Source organism: Oncorhynchus masou, chromosome 18 (assembly GCF_036934945.1).
Source record: "Oncorhynchus masou masou isolate Uvic2021 chromosome 18, UVic_Omas_1.1, whole genome shotgun sequence".
In the NCBI taxonomy this organism is placed as follows: domain Eukaryota; kingdom Metazoa; phylum Chordata; class Actinopteri; order Salmoniformes; family Salmonidae; genus Oncorhynchus; species Oncorhynchus masou.
The window spans coordinates 21,510,621-21,531,492 of NC_088229.1; the positions used below are offsets into that span (position 1 = coordinate 21,510,621).

At 42.7% G+C, this 20,872-nt stretch overlaps 2 protein-coding genes across 3 annotated transcripts; one reads left to right on the plus strand and one right to left on the minus strand.

Annotated features, from left to right (window-relative positions):
- Window positions 1-1,091: 1,091 nt before the first annotated feature.
- On the minus strand, window positions 1,092-4,451 carry LOC135559325 (sodium/potassium-transporting ATPase subunit beta-1-interacting protein 3-like). The gene is made up of 5 exons (XM_064993504.1): window positions 4,387-4,451; window positions 3,286-3,423; window positions 1,670-1,750; window positions 1,307-1,504; window positions 1,092-1,106 (listed from the first exon to the last, which is right to left on the minus strand). Exons 1-5 carry the CDS (start codon window positions 4,438-4,440, stop codon window positions 1,092-1,094), a joined length of 486 nt encoding a protein of 161 aa, XP_064849576.1. The 5' UTR covers window positions 4,441-4,451.
- Window positions 4,452-6,031: 1,580 nt separating this feature from the next.
- LOC135503649 (proteoglycan 4-like) lies at window positions 6,032-19,123 on the plus strand. Of its 2 annotated transcripts, none has more exons than XM_064921804.1 (7): window positions 6,032-6,391; window positions 12,749-12,956; window positions 13,340-13,397; window positions 13,511-13,589; window positions 13,749-14,308; window positions 17,811-17,948; window positions 18,044-19,123. In XM_064921804.1, exons 2-7 carry the CDS (start codon window positions 12,823-12,825, stop codon window positions 18,608-18,610), a joined length of 1,536 nt encoding a protein of 511 aa, XP_064777876.1. In that variant the 5' UTR covers window positions 6,032-6,391; window positions 12,749-12,822; the 3' UTR covers window positions 18,611-19,123. The 2 variants fall into 2 exon arrangements, with proteins under 2 accessions (XP_064777876.1, XP_064777875.1); XM_064921803.1 differs by having other exon boundaries at window positions 13,749-13,888.
- The last annotated feature ends 1,749 nt before the right edge of the window (window positions 19,124-20,872 follow it).

Genomic DNA, 20,872 nt, shown 5'->3' on the forward strand with positions numbered 1-20,872 from the left:
ATTTATACGGACACTTGATTACACACAGGTGGATTGTATTTATCATCATTAGTCATTTAGGTCAACATTGGATCATTCAGAGATCCTCACTGAACTTCTGGAGAGAGTTTGCTGCACTGAAAGTAAAGGGGCCGAATAATTTTGCACGCCCATCTTTTCAGTTTTTGATTTGTTAAAAAAGTTTTAAATATCCAATAAATGTCGTTCCACTTCATGATTGTGTCCCACTTGTTGTTGATTCTTCACAAAAAAATACAGTTTTATATCTTTATGTTTGAAGCCTGAAATGTGGCAAAAGGTCGCAAAGTTCAAGGGGCCGAATACTTTCGCAAGGCACTGTATCTCACCCCCTCGGGCTTTATTGGTTAAATTAACCCCACCAATGAAATTAACTGAAAAAAAAAAAAATTAACATAATGATATGAATAAATATATAATGATGCAACACTAACTTGGTCAATGTACTTTTTCTATTGAATCTTCTCTTTTAACCTCTAGACAGTTTGAACCAACTCATAATTAGAAGGGTATAAATTATTACAATAACTAAAAAGTGGGGTGGAAGGGAAAAAAGAGGCATTGATAGTATTACATTTATGTGCCTGTGACTTAATGCTTTAGTATCTGTTCTAGTTTGTGTGTTTTCTTGTTTGTTGTGACCACGTGTAAAATGCACTTTGAAAATTCACGTACAGCTGTCCTCCTCTGTGAAGGTGCTGACCACATAGCAGGCGTAGGCAAATCCCAAGAACTGTAGGCACAAACACAGAGACCACAAGTTCAACATTACATTACAATGAAGAATACAGCATAGATACGTTCTGAATTTATTTCTGAGAGGGAGAGAAATGGGTGGGGAGGTAGACAGACAGAGACAGCAAGGCAGCAGCTCTGGGAACCTGGCTCCGGAAATGACAGCCTCTTCTCATCATCAGCTTTTCAGCTCCTTCAAGCACCTGCCACGGAACTCCCACGCACATGCTGATGGCCTCTCTTTTTCTTCCCCACCTTCCTCCCAGCCCTACTCTGCTTCCTCTCTTCCTCTTGCCTTGCTCTTGCTCTCTACATCTGTGGTCTGTTCTCAATGTGAATTAGGTGTAGTTACACTGGAATAAGTCAAAATTGTGAATGAATAGAATGTCATTGTGGATCCATTTGGGTGTTTCAGGGTATTCTGGTGAGAGTGTTACAAAATACATATTCTGGGTGTACTCTGGGGAGAGTGTTGACAGTTTAATTCTGGTGAGAAATGTTTAACATTTTATAATATAGTTTTGTTTTACCTCTCCTGAGAGAGAGAACTCACAGAGATTAGGACTTGTACAATGCAGTGTAGGACCTCTATGTATTGATATTCCAGCCAGCATCCCAGAGCAGAGATGAGTTCTGGGCTCTCCAGACTCTGCCATCTAGTGGCAGGAAGGTCCCTGTCATCACAGCCTGGACTGTTGTCTTTCCACCATGAACGGTGTGATGATACACCCAGAGAAAGCAGGTCGCTCTCCTGCAGTGACACAGCATATGGGTTGTTCATGATAACATGTTTATGGTATATAATTGTTTTGGAAAAAAAGAGACTGATTGATTCAATGCAAAAGAACACACAATTCAAGGTGTGGCAAATATATTAGGCTAGTTGATAGTGGGTCTGAATATTAGTGATCAATACCTTGGAAAGTCCTCCCAGGTCCAAGTACAGACAGCTCACAAAGACATTCCATGCCACCCATAGTAATGTCCACAGCAGGTACTGAGGGATGAACATATATTTGATGAGCATTTTAGACACATACAGTACATTCGGAAAGTATTCAGACCCCTTGAGGTTTTACGTTACAGCCTTATTCTAAAATTGATTAAATATGTTTTTCCTCGTCAATCTACACAGGTTTTTAGAAACAGAAATTCCTTATTTACTTAAGTATTCAGACCTTTGCTATGAGACTTGAAATTGAGCTCAGGTGCACCCTGTTGCCATTGACCATCCTTGAGATGTTTATACAACTTTATTGGAGTCCACCTGTGGATAATTCAATTGATTGTACATGATTTGAAAAGCCACACACCTGTCTATATTTTTTTATTTTACTAGGTGAGTCAGTTAAGAACAAATTCTTATTTTCAATGATGGCCTAGGATCACTGGGTTAACTGGGTTAACTGCCTGTTCAGGGGCAGAATGACAGATTTGTACCTTGTCAGCTCGGGGATTTGAACTTGCAACCTTTTGGTAACTAGTCCAACGCTCTAACCACTAGGCTACCCTGCCGCCCCATAAGGTCCCACAGTTGACAGTGCATGCCACAGCAAAAACCAAGCCATGAGGTCAAAGGAATTGTCTGTAGAGCTCTGAGACAGGATTGTTTCGAGGGAGAACCTTCTAGAAGGAAAACCATCTCTGCAGCATTCCACCAATCAGGCCTTTATGGTAGAGTGGCTAGACGGAAGCCACTCCTCAGTAAAAGGCACCTGACAGCCCTCTTTGATTTTGACAAAATGCACCTAAAGGACTCTCAGACCATGAGAAACACGATTCTCTGGTCTGATGAAAGCAAGATTGAACTCTTTGGCCTGAATGCCAAGCATCACATCTGGAGGAAACCTGGTACCATCCCTACGGTGAAGCATGGTGGTGGCAGCATCATGCTGTGGGGATGTTTTTCAGTGGCAGGGACTGGGAGATTAGTCAGGATCGAGGGAAAGATGAAAGGAGCAAAGTGCAGAGAGATCCTTGATAAAAACCTCCTCCAGAGCGCTCAGGAACTCAGACTGGGGTGAAGGTTCACCTTCCAACAGGACAACGACACTAAGCACACAGCCAAGACAACGCATGAGTGTGGTTCAACAAAGTACTGAGTAAAGGGTTTGAATACTTATGTAAATGTGACATTTACGTTTTTTATTTTATAAAGGAGCACAAAAAAATTGTAAACGGTTTTTGCTTTTTCATTATGGAGTATTGTGTGTAGATTGATGAGGGAGAAAAAAACAATTGAATCCATTTTAAAATAAGCCTGTAAGGTAACAAAATGTGGAAAAAAATCAAAAGGACTGAATACTTTCCGAATGCACTGTAATGTGTATCTATTTATATGGAGGCAAATCACTATACATGACAGAATTCAAACAATGGCCAACGCTATTCCACAATAGTTATACAAATGGCTTTGCCTTCAACACAGTTCCAGTCTCTATGAAGAATTGACACATTTCATCGAATTATCCATGTTGATTACAAGGTGGGGGCAGATTAACACAAAAGTAGTGTGGCCTAGATGTGACTTACTAGAACAACATAGCGTGGTCTGTACTGAATGGTGCCAAAGAGGCAGAGGATAACCATAATTATGTGCAGGAAGTTGACCATGATGGGAGCCCACTGGTACCCAAGGAAGTCCAAAGCCTGCCTCTCCAATGCTGTCATCTGGTGTGTCAAAGGGAGAGAGCAGGAGGGGGAGAAGGAGAAGGGGGTGGGGGAAAACTCTATTACAGTATTATGCATGATAAAGCATCTTACCAAGTCATCTACTCACTGGGTCCAGACTCTTCAGAGATTCTAATCTACAGTTGGTTCTGAATCAATGAGAGATGGATGATGGTGTTGTGACTTGTTAAATGGACATTCCCCTCCTCATACCCTATAAAACACCCACTGCACATATTTTTTTCCTTATGATGACTGCTCTCTCTGGGTTGTCAAGGTAACTGAGCCACTGGGGACAAAGCATGTTGCATGGAGAGGGGAAGAGCAGGGATATGAGTTCTGTCCTCTGAGGTCGCCCTTCTCCATCACTCAAAAGGGGGGTAGGGTGGGAAGAAAGAGCAAGGACAAAGTCTGAGGTTCAGACAGAGTGGGGGTTGGCTCCCTTTCCCCATCGGCAACTCAAGAAAAACATGGAAATGGTGTACTCTAAAACACACAATAAATTAGCATGAATACAAAAATCTTAGCTAGATAAAAATGTATATTAACTGATGTTTGATTGACCCGTAATATTTATATTATATTAATAGAACTTACATATGTTTTTCTCAGAACACAAATATAGGCTATGTGTCCAACTATTAGGCTACATAATTTTACTACAACATATTTGTATTCAATTTAGTTGGATATGGAAATGTTAAGACTCTTTGACTTGGGTTTCGTGAGTCGTGGGAACTAGCTATAATGTACAAATGTTTATATCTCAAATTGTAAAATATGCCTACTTCCTTTCCTCAATCTGAAAATATTAACAATATCAGTATACAATTTCAACAACATCAGCCAGCGGAAGTGGCATTAATCGTTCAGGAGAAGAAGTAAAGCAAGGCAATGGTAGCAGGTGTGTTTTTAAAGTATGTAAACAGTAGAGATGGCATCATCACAGAAGAATGATCTCACCAATTGGAGAGTGCAGAAGAAGATCAGCATACATCGTCCTGAACAGCACCCCATTATATCTCTGCGTAAACAGGTTTCAAATACGCGAAACAAAACCGCAATATGACTTTTAATAAATTCAGAGGGGCAAATTTAATAGTCCTATATCCAAACAAGCTATGGTGCGGGGACGTGTTGTGGTTTGCGGAGGTGGAATAAAACTGGTCGAGATGAAAAACACGTAAGGTCTGTGTTACAACGAGGGGGAGGGTAGGGGGCATAGTAATAGCCCGACTCCGATGCTCCGGTAGGTGTGGCGCTAAGGACGCTTGGGACTACTAGTGTAAAACGCCAGCATGTGGTGGTGCTGGTGTAAGGGACAATGCCATACACGTTGAGTACACCCAGACAAAATGGTCTCCGTGATATTTTCTGAAATACAGGACAAACATATATTGGTCCATTCTTACCCCCCAAATTGTTAACTTTCAAGCAACCCTCATCTGTGGTCACGTACAAACATTCCGTAGGCCTAGAGGGACCCACTGGTTCCCACATCGTGAACCGTGGAAGTAGACGTCTACTACAAATGGAAGTCAAACTCATGTAGTCTATAAACCAAACAGGGAAACCCGCGCACGTCACTGTGCGTGTGTTTGGTTGATGCTGAAGGACAGCTTCACTCAATAGGCCGGGTTGGAATCACAGTGATGAGGGCACACTTTTTCACAAGGCTTTTATTTTATGCTCCAGCTTCTTGTGACCTGTGAGACAGTAAAATTGGCTCCGGAATAATAGGCCTATTCGTTTTAATCCAGTGATGTATACCACATTAGCCTGACCAACCAACCTTTTTTAGCCATCCTTGGTGATTCAAAATCAATACCACTCACCACATTAGTATTACACATTTATTAGTAGTCTACATCAGTGGTGTAAAGTACTGAAGTAAAAATACTTTAAAGTAGTACTTAAGTAGTTTTTTGGGGTATCTGTACTTTACTTTACTATTTATATTTTGGAAAACTTTTACTTTTACTCCACTACATTCCTAAAGAAAATTATGTAATTTTTACTCCATACATTTTCTCTTACACTCAAAAGTACTCGTTACATTTTAAATGCTTAGGGGGACAGAAAATGGTCCAATTCACACACTTATCAAGAGAACATCCCTGGTCATCCCTAATGCCTCTGATCTGGCGGATTCACTAAACACAAATGCTTTGTTTGAAAATTATGTTTGAGTGTTGGAGTGTGCCCCTGGCTATCCATACATTTAAAAAACAATACCATTTAGCCGTTTGGTTTGCTTAATATAAGGAATTTTAAATTATTGGTACTTTTACTTTTGATACTTAAGTATATTCAAAACCAAATAGTTTTAGTCTTTTACTGGGTAACTTTCACTTTTACTTGAGTCATTTTCTAATAAGGCATCTTTACTTTTACTCAACTATGACAATTGGGTACTTTTTCCGCAGCTGGTTTATACATTATCATCTATTTCAGCACAGGCGTCCACAACTGTGACTTTGATATCAAATGTTATTCCAGTCTCCATTGCATTCATTCGCTTCCCGGTCCGTCCGAGTGATGGCGCTAGATAGAAACAAAATACTAATAATTGGGGTTCTCAAATTCTCTCCGTCACATGGTTCTAACATTGAGCTGAGCGAGGAATAGAGTGTAGAGAGATAGATGGAGGGGGTTTGAAAAACTGTGGAGGAAAATCTGACAGTTCGATACAACACAGGTGATACAGTGAACAATAGTTAATCTGTCTGCTTGCTTTGCTTTTCCCTTTGGAAACGGTTCGCATTCACAGGGGGTGGACGGAGGTGTCAAAAAATGCCAAACGCAATGATGCATTATGCTCATGTTTTCTCACACACAAGAAGCTCGGGTTATCGCCTTTAATTGATTATGCTAGTGGGGAGTGGATGGTCCGAGTGGAAGCAGAATTTGAAGGAACCGACCAAGGTGGATGCTGCGCGCCGTCGCGCATCCCGAATCGCTGAGCTGAGTGAGTATGAGATTAGCTCCTGGCACAATGCTCTGCCTTAAGCATGTCTGTCAGCATGTGAGAAATTCTCATATATATACATCATTAGATTCTAGATGTTTTTGCTGACATACATTTGATTAGCCTTTTCACATTTTGCCATTTGATCATTGATTGGTCAGCTTTATACATAGCATTGTGCGATTTTTTCCTTTGTGTTGTTCACAGGCTCCGTTACCATAATTTCTAGTGGTCCTACATACAGTACAGCAGACACGTGTGCAACAGCCACAATGTCACTGCACTGCTTGGCTTTTGTGATTCGATGTCTAATTAACCGATTTATCAGATAACCTGGATGCGAGCAATATGTAAACGTTTATGTGTAGCCCACGTCGATGTCGTATGCTTAGCATTCAAGAGGCCTCTGTGAATCATGAAAGATAATTAACATTAGATTGATACAATGACTGTTTTCTGCCCCCCCCCCCCTTCAAAAAGGGGTAATGGGGGCATGTCTTTGTGGTGTGAGTTGCAAAATGCTGACCTTAGGGACCAAGCAACACCGGCGTTGTGCGTTCATTTTCACTTTGATCTTGACATGTTTTTTTTTAAATTATTTAATTATGGAGGGAACCATAGACTAAGGGGTAAACGAATAGAGATCCCCAAGTTTAGTCAGACAGTGAATGAAACCACACACACACCACTGCATCGATTTGAACCTTTTTGGGGGTGGCTTTCTTTGACAAATGCCTTGGCACTGCTAAATTCGCCTTGCGTGATCTATCTGTTCACACCGTCTTCTCTGTCATGGCCAGTGTCATGGTGTGCCATGCCTGCTCGGTGTTTGGGCTCTAACCTGTTGTCTCCGGAACCACCGCAGTTTGAGCTGTCGGGGTTCTCGATGTTAAAACCCAGCCTATGAGAGTGTTGTGGTTGGTGCAGGCAAGGGCGCGAATCATTATACGGGCACATAGCAGACTACTGGACTGATGGTTCGGAAGCGTTTAACACCCTTCTCTCTATACGCACGCGCGTGTAGCCTACGTGTGTTGCTTACTTGTGGAGAATACATATGTCTGAGCCTGCTACAGGATCAAATGTATCAAAGGAGAAATGTGGTTTGGGATTTGCTTTTGTCAGCTGTATAAGGTGTAGACAAATTCATCTCAGTTGGAGTTCAGAGCCATGGAAGGGGAGAAGAACCACAGGGCCAGTATATGAGCAGCTTCCTGTAGCCTATGAAGTCTTTATGGCACCCAATACTCACACATATGCAAGTGTGAAAACATGCAACTGAGAATGGTCTCAGAGACAATATTCTCCCTCACTCAGGGCTAAAATGGTTCATCGTTATTGCAAGCAATTATTTTACCTCTTTCACATCATCACAGGATCATACATCTCTTTCTTTCTCTCACACATGCACACACACAGACCCATGGGTTTTGAATTGTGGGTAATTGTGCTCTGTGGTGTGTGTGTGTGACTGGAATGACTCAGATATAAGGTGGGTCTGCTCTCTCCCAATTGATTGATCAGCATTGAAGCAGATGAGCTGCTTTGCTTGCTGTGGCCAGGGACAGTTCAGGACATAGAGAATAGAGACAATGAAGTGAAATCTGTTGGCATATGAGAGTGTGTGTGTGTGTGTGTGTGTGTGTGTGTGTGTGTGTGTGTGTGTGTGTGTGTGTGTGTGTGTGTGTGTGTGAAAGGTTTTGATGTTGTGATGGATAAGCAGATTACTGACCACCAGTAAAATGCCTTAATTTGGCATCATACTATGTCTCTAGGGGACATTCATCATGTGATCATGTTTTTGTGTATTGATTGACTGTATTGGTAAACAATAAGGCTGATCAATGGGAATTCTACTGGAACTTTAGGCTACCTAAAGTTTCCAGAAACATTCCCAGTTGGATGCACAGACGTTTAGCCACTTAACACAATTACCTCTGTCCACTCACTGTTCTTGACACCTGAAAGAAGTGTCAGAACTGCCATTAGCAGTATTTTGGAGACCACACAATTGACTTGGAACCCCCAGAATGATTTTACAAAGGTCTCTTTTTTGATACATGTATTCTCTTTGTGTGTATACTCCTTAGGGTAACCCTAGCCTACCAACTCTAAGGTGTTGCTGTTACTCCTCTATTTGTCTATGGATTATATTACTGGAGCATTGCATGCTTCGGTTGGTCTTTCATATTCGTTTTAAACTAAAGGAACATCCTGTAATAATTTATTTCCCTGTGTTCAACTGATAGCATAGAAATCACCCAGAGAGAGGTGGAGAGAGGGAGTGCTGACATGTTTTAATTACTGGAGCCCTAGATTTGAGGCAGAGGAAGATCTGTTTGTGTGGGCCTGGGGTTTATGAAGGATGTTCCAGTTACGTGCTTCTCCCAACCATTTTTTTGTTTCTTTCACTGACTTCTGCATTCCCTCCCTCCCTCCCTCCCTCCCTCCCTCCCTCCCTCCCTCCCTCCCTCCCTCCCTCCCTCCCTCCCTCCCTCCCCCTCCCTCCCTCCCTCCCTCCCTCCCTCCCTCCCTCCCTCCCTCCCTCCCTCCCTCCCTCCCTCCCTCCCTCCTCCGTCTCCTTCTTGGCTATAACAAGCAAATCACAGAATGTGAGTCTCTTACTAGGATAAAAAGGATCTGGTGAATACATGAGTGTTTCTATGTCAAATAATAAAAAAATTATTCAGTTGCTGTTGTATTGTATTGTTAGAAAAATATTTATTAGTGACTTTGGTTTTGTTTTGTAGAGTGGGCCCTTTGCAATCAGCCATGAGGGGCTAATCTTTAGTGCATATGATGCTTAAGGGCTGATGGTAGGTTAACAAGCACAGCCACATTTTTAAAGATTTCAATCCCAGTATCTTAAACCCCCCAGATCCCGTCACAAAACAGATGAGCATGGAGATGCATGCATAAATACATAATGTAGGCATAAAGAGGTGTGTCAAAATACTCTAAAACTTGCTTCTCAAGGACCCATAACATATGTCCTCACCTTAGCTCACTGATACCCCGACATCATGGCCAGTCACAACACTTACACCCAGGCAGGTAGGGCAGCACAAGGGGATGTCTAGAGTGAGGGATATGGGGAAGGACCAGATTAGAAGAAGATTGAGCATTTACAGTTAGCGGTTTAAATGCGTAGTAGAGTGCCATAGGATGAGGGGATTTTATCTGGCTGGGGAGAGGGTCTTTGTTTAGCAGAGGAGCCTCTGGTTGAGGGCCATTTGACTGCTTTGCTCGGAGCGCAACGTCCAATTGGTTCGTTTAGAGAAAGAGCTCGAGGGCCAGAGATTACACTGCAGTGCTGAGGCGTCATTCTGCCTAAGAACCTAGGGGAAACGCAAAGAGAGAGAGAGACTGGAAATGACAGCCTCTTCTCATCATCAGCTTTTCAGCTCCTTCAAGCACCTGCCACGGAACTCCCACGCACATGCTGATGGCCTCTCTTTTTCTTCCTCACCTTCCTCCCAGCCCTACTCTGCTTCCTCTCTTCCTCTTGCCTTGCTCTTGCTCTCTACATCTGTGGTCTGTTCTCAATGTGATTTAGGTGTAGTTACACTGGAATCTGTCAGAATTGTGAATGAATAGAATCTCATTGTGGATCCATTTGGGTGTTTCAGGATATTCTGGTGAGAGTGTTACAAAATGCATATTCTGGGTGAACTCTGGGGAGAGTGTTGACAGTTGAATTCTGGTGAGAAATGTTTTACATTTTATAATGTTACAGGTCTTTTCACCTCCTGCCTTTAACATTTTTAGGACACGTTTTACACACAGTATAAAATATATAAGTACGTCCATTAAGTAGTAAGGTAACACAGAAGTGTGATAAAGCATGTTTCCTGCCTCAATGTATTGGACAGTCATTGCCAAAAGAGCTGTATGTAGGGGTTGACAGTTGCTCTAGTGTGGCAAAATATATTTTATTAATAAATTATATTAACATATATCAACCAGGGATTTAATTGCCAGCGTTTGGGCTCTGTTGAAAGCACTCTGTGTCGTTCTTGTGAGAAAGCTGAAGACGGTTTGGATGAAACCATATTTTTGGAGGAATCAGAACTTTGTCTCCCATATAATTTGCAATGTTGACATGTGCCCTAATAGCACTGTACAGACCACCATCACAACACACTGCAATGGTAAGGCTAAAGCTAATTTAACTGAGCTGTTTCAGCCATTTTGGATCCCCACACTAGTATGCTAATGTGCTACAATACTAACCATGTTAGTGCATACCAAATTGGCTCATTGGTCCCATAGCCACTGAATTGATCTAACCACCATTGACACTCTTCTGGATAACATGGAAACAAAGTGTGTGCATTCCACTGATTATCTACTCCCAATCCCAAAGAGGATATCAGATAAATGCTTCAAAGATACAGTATCAACACTTGGCAGAATAATGCATACAGTGTCTGTTGGTGGTGATATTCCCTGTCAGGAATTTCCATATGTTGGGAATTTCCACATGTTGGGAACCCCCCACACACCTCCCCACCTGTTTCCTCTATACTGGAACAGGATTCAGTGCAGAGCTATCTGTTTGTAGGAGACAATTTACTATTATGTCAAATTGAAGAGATGGTTGAGAGATAGGGATGCCAGACAGAGAGGGGAGAAAATGGTGTGTTTGTGTGTGTGAGGGAGAGAGAGAGAAGGAAATAGGAGTAACCTAGTAGGAGTTAATTGAAGAGGGGAAAAGCACCTGTGACACTGGACATACTGTTCCTACTAATTATCTAGCAGCTGGTCTGAATCAGTGTTCGAGAGGAGATGAGGGGAGTGGGGCCTAAAACAATGTTGTACTGTTAACAAGGACAGCAAGGCATAATATACTGTACCTCAGCATGATGTGTGTCCTGAGGATTTAAATGTCAAATGTTTTTCATGCCATGTTATGGCACTCCATAGTTTGTATTCATATATTCAGAAGCACAGATGTCCCAATAGCCACATGCAGAGGCAAAGTTGATCCTCTCTCACACCCCGCCTCTTTCCTTCCATGTACTAATTGAGTCCGTACCTACTCAGCCTCAACTGTTGGTCAACAAGAGGCTATGATATGCTCTGGGGAAGTCATGAAGGTTGAGGGTATAGAGACTTTAGACTCTACTGTAGACCAGAGTGGGATAAGTCATATGAATCCCATCATTTGAAGAGCGTTACAGTATATTCTCCAATTAATATATATGCGAGAAGAGGTTTGGGAACCTGTTTCAAAATAGGCTAGTACCTTGATGGTTGCTGGTTCAAACCATTGGTGGTGAATATTTTTGCTTCTGTAAATGTGTAGTTCAATAAGTTATTCATTAGTAAACCTTGAAGAGTGTCCCAGGGCAGTTATATCAGAAACACATCTGCATATCTGATGTCCCTTGGAGATTTGGAGGGCATCATTAAACAATCCTGATAAGAACTTGTCCTCATTGCTTGAACCAAACTGCCTACCTAAAACATCTCTTTCACTGAGAGAGGAAAAAGCTTGGAGGACCAAAAAAAAATCAAAGAAAATATTGTTTCCTCTGTTCTCTGTCTTCTCTTTGGTTTTGGAATAAGATAACAATGTGGGCCTCCTCTCTCTGTTCCTGTGTCTGTCTGTATTGCAGTAATTTTATCTTCGCTGTGACTCATTGACTCTGCAATATTTACAGTGTTTTGAATAAATGATTAAAAACTTTGGAAAACTATGATAATTACAGAGGTGAAGAATTATATTACACTTAAACAAACAAATATATCAGAATATCTTCAACTGGTGTCTCAAGGATGATTGATATCTGTGTGTGGAGGAAAGGTCCTGGTAAGGATGGTCCCTGTGTAGACTGAAGACTAAGTGTATGGTTTAGACTACACTGTGTTCGTTTCAAGGACATAAGTCCAGCACAAATTTGAATCTGGATATCAACTCCATTGCTGGGACTGATATTCATCTAGGACTATGGGCTCTTTGGACACTACAGGTTAGCGACCTGATGTTTTTAGATCTGTCAGAAAGCAAAGAGAAAAAAATGGCACAAATCCTTAACAAGCCCAAATGCAGATAAAGAGGCCAGAGGGTAAATGACAGTCAATGGAGGGGAAGAGAGACAGAAAGAGAAGGACAAAGAATATGAGTGGCAGAAATGCTATGGTTGACCTTTTTGTATATTCCTGTCTTCCTTTTGTTTGTTATTGGTGCAACTAGAGCAATAGAAGCAACTGTTGTGTGTCATAACATGTTCTCCATTTATTTGAAGGATATGTTTGCCCCAATCCCCATTGTAATTCTGTGTTCTTAAATAAGACCAGCTGATCTGTATGACAAACAACCCATCTCTTTCCTCTCCTTCTCCATCTCGGCAGATCCCAGGGAGGTTGTGGTCTGCATGTGTGTGGTGAGTGTGTGGTTGTGAGAGAGAGAGCGCCAGCGCTCCCACATGGCCTCCATGCAGGACGGGCTGAACTTCACGTCTCCTACCTACGGCAAGGTCCTGCTGCTGGGTGCCATCGCTGCTGCCTCAGCCTTCATCGTCACCATCCTCATCGTGGTGCTCTGTGTGGGCTGCCAGAGGTGAGATGAGTTAATGTGCATGACCATGTGCACACATGGATATACACACATTTATGAGGAACAGAGTTAAGAACATACTGTAAACTCACTCCACAGCTAGTTTGTAATTTTGCCGATGGAGCTATCGAATTAGATATCTTTTGATAGTTTAAATGGTCGGTACGTTGTCAAGGAGGGTGGTTACGTGTGCTAGCAAGGCAGAGGTCCTGGGTTCGAGCCTCTCGTTGTGAGCCAAATCAGGAGGAAGTGGTACTCGCTTAGCAAGCAGAGTGACGTCCGTAACACCTGTACGAATGCACGTACACACGTACAAATGCACGTACACACGCACGGACACAGCTGTTTGCATGTTTATAATACATTAATTGTTGTGTTTAATATAGGAAGGGAAAGACTCATAATGTCTCCAGTGAAAGTGGGAAACACAGGTTGATGGACATGGTGAGTCGTAGAGATCACTCCAATAACCACATTTAACACTTTAGGTAAAACATGGATACATTTAGCATTCACAAGCAATTGATAAAAACATTTGTCTGTTTATGTGTTGTTAGAGTATACTCAGGCAGTCAAAGCTGCGTTCCATCAGCAAGTCGGACGGTGAGATGAACAAGCTAAACTGCAATGGCAAAAGTGAGTAAAACTCTTAGGCATAAGAGTGTCACTGTTCAGCTCAGTTTGTAGAAATATTCACCACATAACAAACACTGATCCTTACCACTTTTACAAGGCTTTTTTCATATACTGTAGGTGAAAGAATGCCAACCTTTCTGGTTTCCATGTGTCCTGCAGAGTCATCTAAAAAGAACCGTCCGTCTAGCATGGACCTCCTGCCCAGCCGCCGGTCCAACTCTGACCTCCGGTCAGGGGGAAGGACGCTACCCCAGATCCCCTCTGGCACCGGAGAGGACGGGGAGCACACCTACTCTGAGGTAGGTCAACGCTCCTCCCCGAAGCGTGGCCCTGATAACAACCTCTACGCCATAGTGGGCAGGGCCGGAGAGACCGACACCCCAGCCCCTCCGGCCGTCCCAGCCAACACCCCTGCCCCCCCTGATCTAGACGGGGATGGGTTGAATGAACCACTCCCCGAGCCTGAGCCCATGCCCCAGGCTATGGCTCATCCACAACCCCCGGAGACGACTGCAGAGTACGCCTGCGTCCGGAAGCTCCGGAAGGTGGACAAGGCTGTCCCCCAGAAGAGAGACAGCGGGACCGATATGGGGGAGGCACCGTTGCCACCTCCCCGCCACGCTCCACCATCACACCCTGCCCCGCCTCCGCCACACCCTCACAGCATGAAGATGCCCCGGAAAAATGTGGATGCTTTCAAGCTGCCCACCTTCCCCAAGGTTGGTAGAGAAATGGCTGATGGTACAGAATGATAAAGATAAAGTTTGTTCATGTAGGAAGTCCTTGCCAAAGTCAGACCTTGTGACGAAGGCAATGTGTTCAGATTTCATTGCATTTTTCTGCCTATTTGTACGTGTCTTTGCAGTTCCCTACATGTATTACTAAAGATTGTATTTGTGTGTGTTTATGTGTTTTGTATATAGAGCATTGAAAGTCGATTTCTCCTGATGCCTCTTTGTAGCTCAAGCAATTCTGTTAAGAGCTACACATTTAATTGTAATGTTTAGAGCCAAATGAAATGCATTTATATGTCTGTTTGCACACATTTCCTCTCTCAAGGCCCATTTTAAAACCTCTTAAGGATCGGACCCTTTTTTTTCAATTTCCGCCTAAAATGACATACCCAAATATAACTGCCTGTAGTTATAGACCTGAAGCAAGGATATGATATTCTTGATACCTTTTGAAAGGAAACACTTTGAAGTTTGTGGAAATGTGAAATGAATGTAGGATAATATAACACATTAGATTTGGTAAAAGATAATACGAACACAAAAATATGCGTTTTCTATTTAAAAAAATCTTCATCATCTTTGAAATTCAAGAGAAAGGCTATATATCCAGATAGGAGTTTGTGTAATTTAGATATTGGCTACCAGATGACAGCAGTGTGTGTGCAAAGTTTCAGACTGATCCAGTGAAGCATTACATTACTACACTATATATTTTATCAGGTTTGCCAGGAGTTTGCCCAAATGTGCCCGAATTGGTCAATTCATACATTTTCAAGTACATAACTACAGAGAACATACAAAAATGCTATGATAATAAAAATGTTAAGTTTACACACATCCAGGAATGTCAAACATGATGGATAATTACCTTCCCTACAGAGAAAACACTAACCTTCACACATCTACAGTTGAAGTTTACATAAACTAGTTTTAATGACTCCAACCTAAGTGTTTCAACCACTCCACAAATTTCTTGTTAACAAACTATAGTTCTGGGAAAGTCAGTTAGGACATCTACTTTGTGCATGACACAAGTCATTTTTCCAACAATTGTTTACAGACAGATTATTTCACTGTCACAATTCCAGTGGGTCAAAGTTTACATACACTAAATTGACTGTGCCTTTAGACAGCTTGGAAAATTACAGGAAATTATGTCATGGCTTTAGAAGCTTCTGATAGGATAATTGACATCATTTGAGTCAATTGGAGGTGTACCTGTGGATGTATTTCAAAGCCTACCTTCAAACTCAGTCCCTCTTTGCTTGACATCATGGGAAAATCAAAAGAAATCAGACAAGACCACAGAAAAAAATTTATACCTCCACAAGTCTGGTTCATCATTGGGAGCAATTTCCAAACGTCTGAAGGTACCACATTCATCTGTACAAACAATAGTACGCAAGTATAAACACCATGGGACCACGCAGCTGTCATAGTGCTCAGGAAGGAGATGCATTCTGTCTCCTAGAGATGAACATACTTTGGTGCAAACAGTGCAAATCAATCCCAGAACAACAGCAAAGGATCTTGTGAAGATGCTGGAGGAAACGGGTACAAAAGTATCTATATCCACAGTAAAACGAGTCCTATATAGACATAACCTGAAAGGTCGCTCAGCAAGGAAGAAGCCACTGCTCCAAAACTGCCATAAAAAAGCCAGACTACGGTTTACAACTGCACATGGGGACAAAGATTGTTCTTTTTGGAGAAATGTCCTCTTGTCTGATGAAACAAAAGTATAACTTTTTGGCCATAATGACCATCGTTATGTTTGGAGGAAAAAAGGGGATTCTTGCAAGCCGAAGAACACCATCCCAACTGTGAAGTACGGGGGTGGCAGCATCATGTTGTGGGGGTGCTTTGCTGCTGGAGGGACTGGTGCACTTCACAAAATGGCATCACGAGGAAGGAAAATTATGTGGATATATTGAAGCGACATCTCAAGACATCAGTCAGGAAGTTGGTCGCCAATGGGTCTTCCAAATGGACAATGACCCCAAGCATACTTCCAAAGTTAAGGACAAAAACGTCAAAGTATTTGAGTGGCCATCACAAAGCCCTGACCTCAATCCTATACAAAATTTGTGGGCAGAACTGAAAAATCGTGTGCAAGCAAGGAGGCCTACAAACCTGACTCAGTTACACCAGCTCTGTCAGGAGGAATGCGCCAAAATTCACCCAGCTTATTGTGGGAAGCTTGTGGAAGGCTACCTGAAACGTGACCTAAGTTCAACAATTTAAAGGCAATGCTACCAAATACTAACTGAGTGTATGTAAACTTCTGACCCACTGGGAATGTGATGAAAGAAATTAAAGCTGAAGAGACACCATTTGAATATAAAAATAGATTTTATCAAACTAAACTATGGTACATTAAATCTCTGGGACTCTCAGGATGACACATCCAAGCAAGATTAATGAATGTAAGTACATTATTTACCTTCAGAGGTGAATGTATCAAATCAGCTGTGATAAAAGTGTTTTGTTGTTGTGCACTCTCCTCAAACAAAAGCATTGTATTTTTTCACTGTAATAGCTATTGTAAATTGCACTGGTGTAAAGTACTTTAGTAAAAATACTTTAAAGTACTACTTAAGTATTTTTTTGGGGTATCTGTACTTTACTTTACTATTGATATATTTGACAACTTTTACTTTTACTACATTCCTTAAGAAAATATTGTACTTTTTACTCCATACATTTTCCGTGACACCCAAAAGTACTCGTTACATTTTGAAATCTTAGAAGGACAGAAAAATTGTCAAAATCACGCACTTATCAACAGAAGATCCCTGGTCATCCCTACTGTCTCTGATCTGGCGGACTCACTAAACGCACATGCTTCGTTTGTAAATTATGTCTGAATGTTGGAGTGTGCTCATGGCTGTCCTAAATGATGCTGTCTACTTTGCTTGATATAATGCATTTAAAATGATTTATAATTTTACTCTTGATACTTAAGTATATTTTAGCAGTTACATTTACTTTTTATACTTAAGTATATTTTAAACCAAATACTTTTACTCAAATATAATTTTACTGGGTGACTTATACTCTTACTTGAGTCATTTTCTATTGAGGTATCTTTACTTTTACTCAAGTATGACAATTAGGTACTTTTTCCACCACTGGTAAATTGGACACTGCAGTTTGACTAACAATAATTTAAGCTTTCTGCCGATATAAGACATGTCTATGTCCTGGAAAGTTGGCTTTTACTTACAACGTCATTCTAGTCACATTAGCGTACGTAAGCAAAACCGTCCCGGTTTAGGGACACCAATCCCGTAGAGGTTTAATGGACTGACTTGTATACTCCTTAGCAGAGAGGAGCAAAAAGGGATTTTGAACAGTAAGCCTGAAACATTACTTTTCATTACAGTCCACCAAGTATTATACAAAAGCATTGTTTTATTTTTGTGTTTCCTCTTAATCATATGTGAAGTTGACAACCCATTCATCCTGTTCTCTGATTGGCTGGTAGGAGGCAGTGTTCATGGGTAATGGAGAGCAGTACATATGGAAGCCTCCAGAGGATGATGACATCACCATGCTCCAAAACAAACCGTTAGGCCCTCTGAGTCCTCACAGTGGAGAGAACATACAGCCTTCCACTGCTATGGTGAGTATGTATGTCATTACAAAGTACTGTATGTGTGTATGGTGTTTATCAGTTTGATTTGTACTGACGGTTGTCCTGTGCTGTGTGGTTTACAGGTTGCAGAGATGTACTCCAAGGTATGCAAACCAGGCAAGAAGAAGAGAACTGTTCCTGGGTCTCCTCCAGCAAACATTGGCTTCCGGACCTTGGGGCGTGGTGACCGGGACCGGGAGCGAGATGGGGGATTCAGTGTGGTGGTCAAGCCACAGACCTGGGCCCCGCAAGAGGGGAAACCCGTCGGAGGAGCCTCTGCCACTCTGGAAGACCACTGTTATGAGTCCATCGAGACGGGGGAGGAGTGCGACCCCACTTATGAGCCTATGGAAGGTGGCGGTGGTTGGAAGCGAGTTGGAGGAACCGAACGGCCTCCAAACACCTGCGCCACACTCAGGCCCAGGAGGAAGAAATCCCATCAGCCCTTGCAGCAGCAGCAGCCTCCCCCGCCGCCGCCCACACAGCAGACCCCCAAGTTACAGCACCTTCCAGCCAAAGCCCTGCTGCTGCCTGGGGAGAACCTGTACGAGAGCATTGGGGAACTGAAGCAGGGCGGAACTGCCAACTCCAGCACCACTACCATCTTCACCTTCAACGATGGCATGGAGATGTATGTCACTGGGCTTTAAGGCTGTGACCTATCTGACCTCTTACCTCCTTCCCAGCAAAAAGAAGACCAGGGTTGGGAAGAGCTGGTTGAGCCCCTCTCATGCTCACTCACACATACTGTCTACATTACAGTCATAACTTCCTGCCTTTCAGAGCCTAGGGCAAAAGGGTTGGTCAGTGGTTAACGGGCTGAAGAGAAAGTCCTTTGCTGGGTCAAACCCCTATCTTGAATCCAAAGGTAGTGATGAGAAATGAGCACAAAACTATTACAGAGAAATCTGTAGGATGGTAGCACTATTTTAACAATGTGCACAGCACAATTAGAGGGAAAATTGCCTAAATTCTTCCCCCATTTTAATGGGTAAAATCATAGAAATAAACTCAGCAAAAAAAGAAACGTCATCACTGTCAACTGCGTTTATTTTCAGCCAACTTAACATGTGTAAATACTTGTATGAACATAACAAGATTCAACAACTGAGACATAAACTGAACAAGTTCCACAGACATGTGACTAACAGAAATGGAATAATGTGTCCCTGAGCAGGGGGGGGTCTGTATCTGGTGTAACAGTCAGTATCTGGTGTGGCCACCAGCTGCATTAAGTATTGCAGTGCATCTCCTCCTCATGGACTGCACCAGATTTGCCAGTTCTTGCAGTGAGATGTTACCCCACTCTTCCACCAAGGCACCTGCACGTTCCCGGACATTTCTGGGGGGAGTGGCCCTAGCCCTCACCCTCCGATTCAACAGATCCCAGATGTGCTCAATGGGATTGAGATCCGGGCTCTTCACTGGCCATGGCAAAACACTGACATTCCTGTCTTGCAGGAAATCATTCACAGAACGAGCAGGATTAGCCTGCAGGAAGGGTGCCACATGAGGGAGGAGGATGTCTTCCCTGCAACGCACAGCGTTGTGATTGCCTGCAATGACAACAAGCTCAGTCCGATGATGCTGTGACACACCGCCCCAGACCATGACGGACCCTCCACCTCCAAATCGATCCTGCTCCAGAGTACAGGCCTCGGTGTAACGCTCATTCCTTCGATGATAAACGCGAATCCAACCATCACCCCTGGTGAAACAAAACCGCGACTCGTCAGTAAAGAGCACTTTTTGCCAGTCCTGTCTGGTCCAGCGATGGTGGGTTTGTGCCCATAGGTGACATTGTTGCCGGTGATGTCTGGTGAAGACCTGCCTTACAACAGGCCTACAAGCCCTCAGTCCAGCCTCTCTCAGCCTATTGCGGACAGTCTGATAAACGCGAATCCAACCATCACCCCTTGGTGAAACAAAACCACGACTCGTCAGTGAAGAGCACTTTTTGCCAGTCCTGTCTGGTCCAGCGATGGTGGGTTTGTGCCCATAGGTGACATTGTTGCCGGTGATGTCTGGTGAAGACCTGCCTTACAACAGGCCTACAAGCCCTCAGTCCAGCCTCTCTCAGCCTATTGTGGACAGTCTGAGCACTGATGGAGGGATTGTGCGTTCCTGGTGTAACTCGGGCAGATGTTGTTGCCATCTTGTACCTGTCCCGCAGGTGTGATGTTCGGATGTACCGATCCTGTGCAGGTGTTGTTACACGTGGTCTGCCACTGCGAGGACGATCAGCTGTCCGTCCTGTCTCCCTGTAGCGCTGTCTCAGGCGTCTCACAGTCCGGACATTGCAATTTGTTGCCCTGACCACATCTGCAGTCCTCATGTCTCCTTGCAGCATGCCTAAGGCACGCTCACGCAGATGAGCAGGGACCCTGGGCTTCTTTCTTTTGGTGTTTTTCAGAGTCAGTAGAAAGGCCTCTTTAGTGTCCTAAGTTTTCATAAAGGTGACCTTAATTGACTAGTGTTAGTGTCTTAACGACTGTTCCACAGGTGTATGTTCATTAATTGTTTATGGTTCATTGAACAAGCATGGGAAACAGTGTTTAAACCCTATACAATGAAGATCTGTGAAGTTATTTGGATTTTTACAAATTATCTTTGAAAGACAGGGTCCTGAAAAAGGGACGTTTCTTTTTTTTGCTGAGTTCATAATTCATTTCCATGGTTAAAACAGTGTTATTTTACTGGCAATCCTGGAGCCCTAGTTTACGAACGAGCACAACTTTCAGTTTTCTCTCTATGTAGCACTTAGTCTGTTTATGGCAGACCTTTCCCCCAAGTTGGTCGATGTGTGATTCAGGAAGGAATTAAAATAATAATATAAAATAAATTAATATTAATCAAAGGACTTGAAAGCTCAGGGACAAAGTGTCAAATGAGAGAATAATTAACTAAATTGC

Excerpts from the sequence above, each read along its gene's own strand:
- LOC135559325 (XM_064993504.1), bottom strand. The coding sequence starts at position 4,440 with ATGGGGTGCTGTTCAGGACGATGTATGCTGATCTTCTTCTGCACTCTC. Across the intron at positions 1,751-3,285 it reads GACCACGCTATGTTGTTCTA|TACCTGCTGTGGACATTACT; the intron begins GTAAGTCACATC and ends TTCATCCCTCAG. Across the intron at positions 1,505-1,669 it reads ACCTGGGAGGACTTTCCAAG|GAGAGCGACCTGCTTTCTCT; the intron begins GTATTGATCACT and ends GTGTCACTGCAG.
- LOC135503649 (XM_064921804.1), top strand. The coding sequence starts at position 12,823 with ATGGCCTCCATGCAGGACGGGCTGAACTTCACGTCTCCTACCTACGGC. Across the intron at positions 13,398-13,510 it reads AACACAGGTTGATGGACATG|AGTATACTCAGGCAGTCAAA; the intron begins GTGAGTCGTAGA and ends ATGTGTTGTTAG. Across the intron at positions 13,590-13,748 it reads GCTAAACTGCAATGGCAAAA|AGTCATCTAAAAAGAACCGT; the intron begins GTGAGTAAAACT and ends TGTGTCCTGCAG.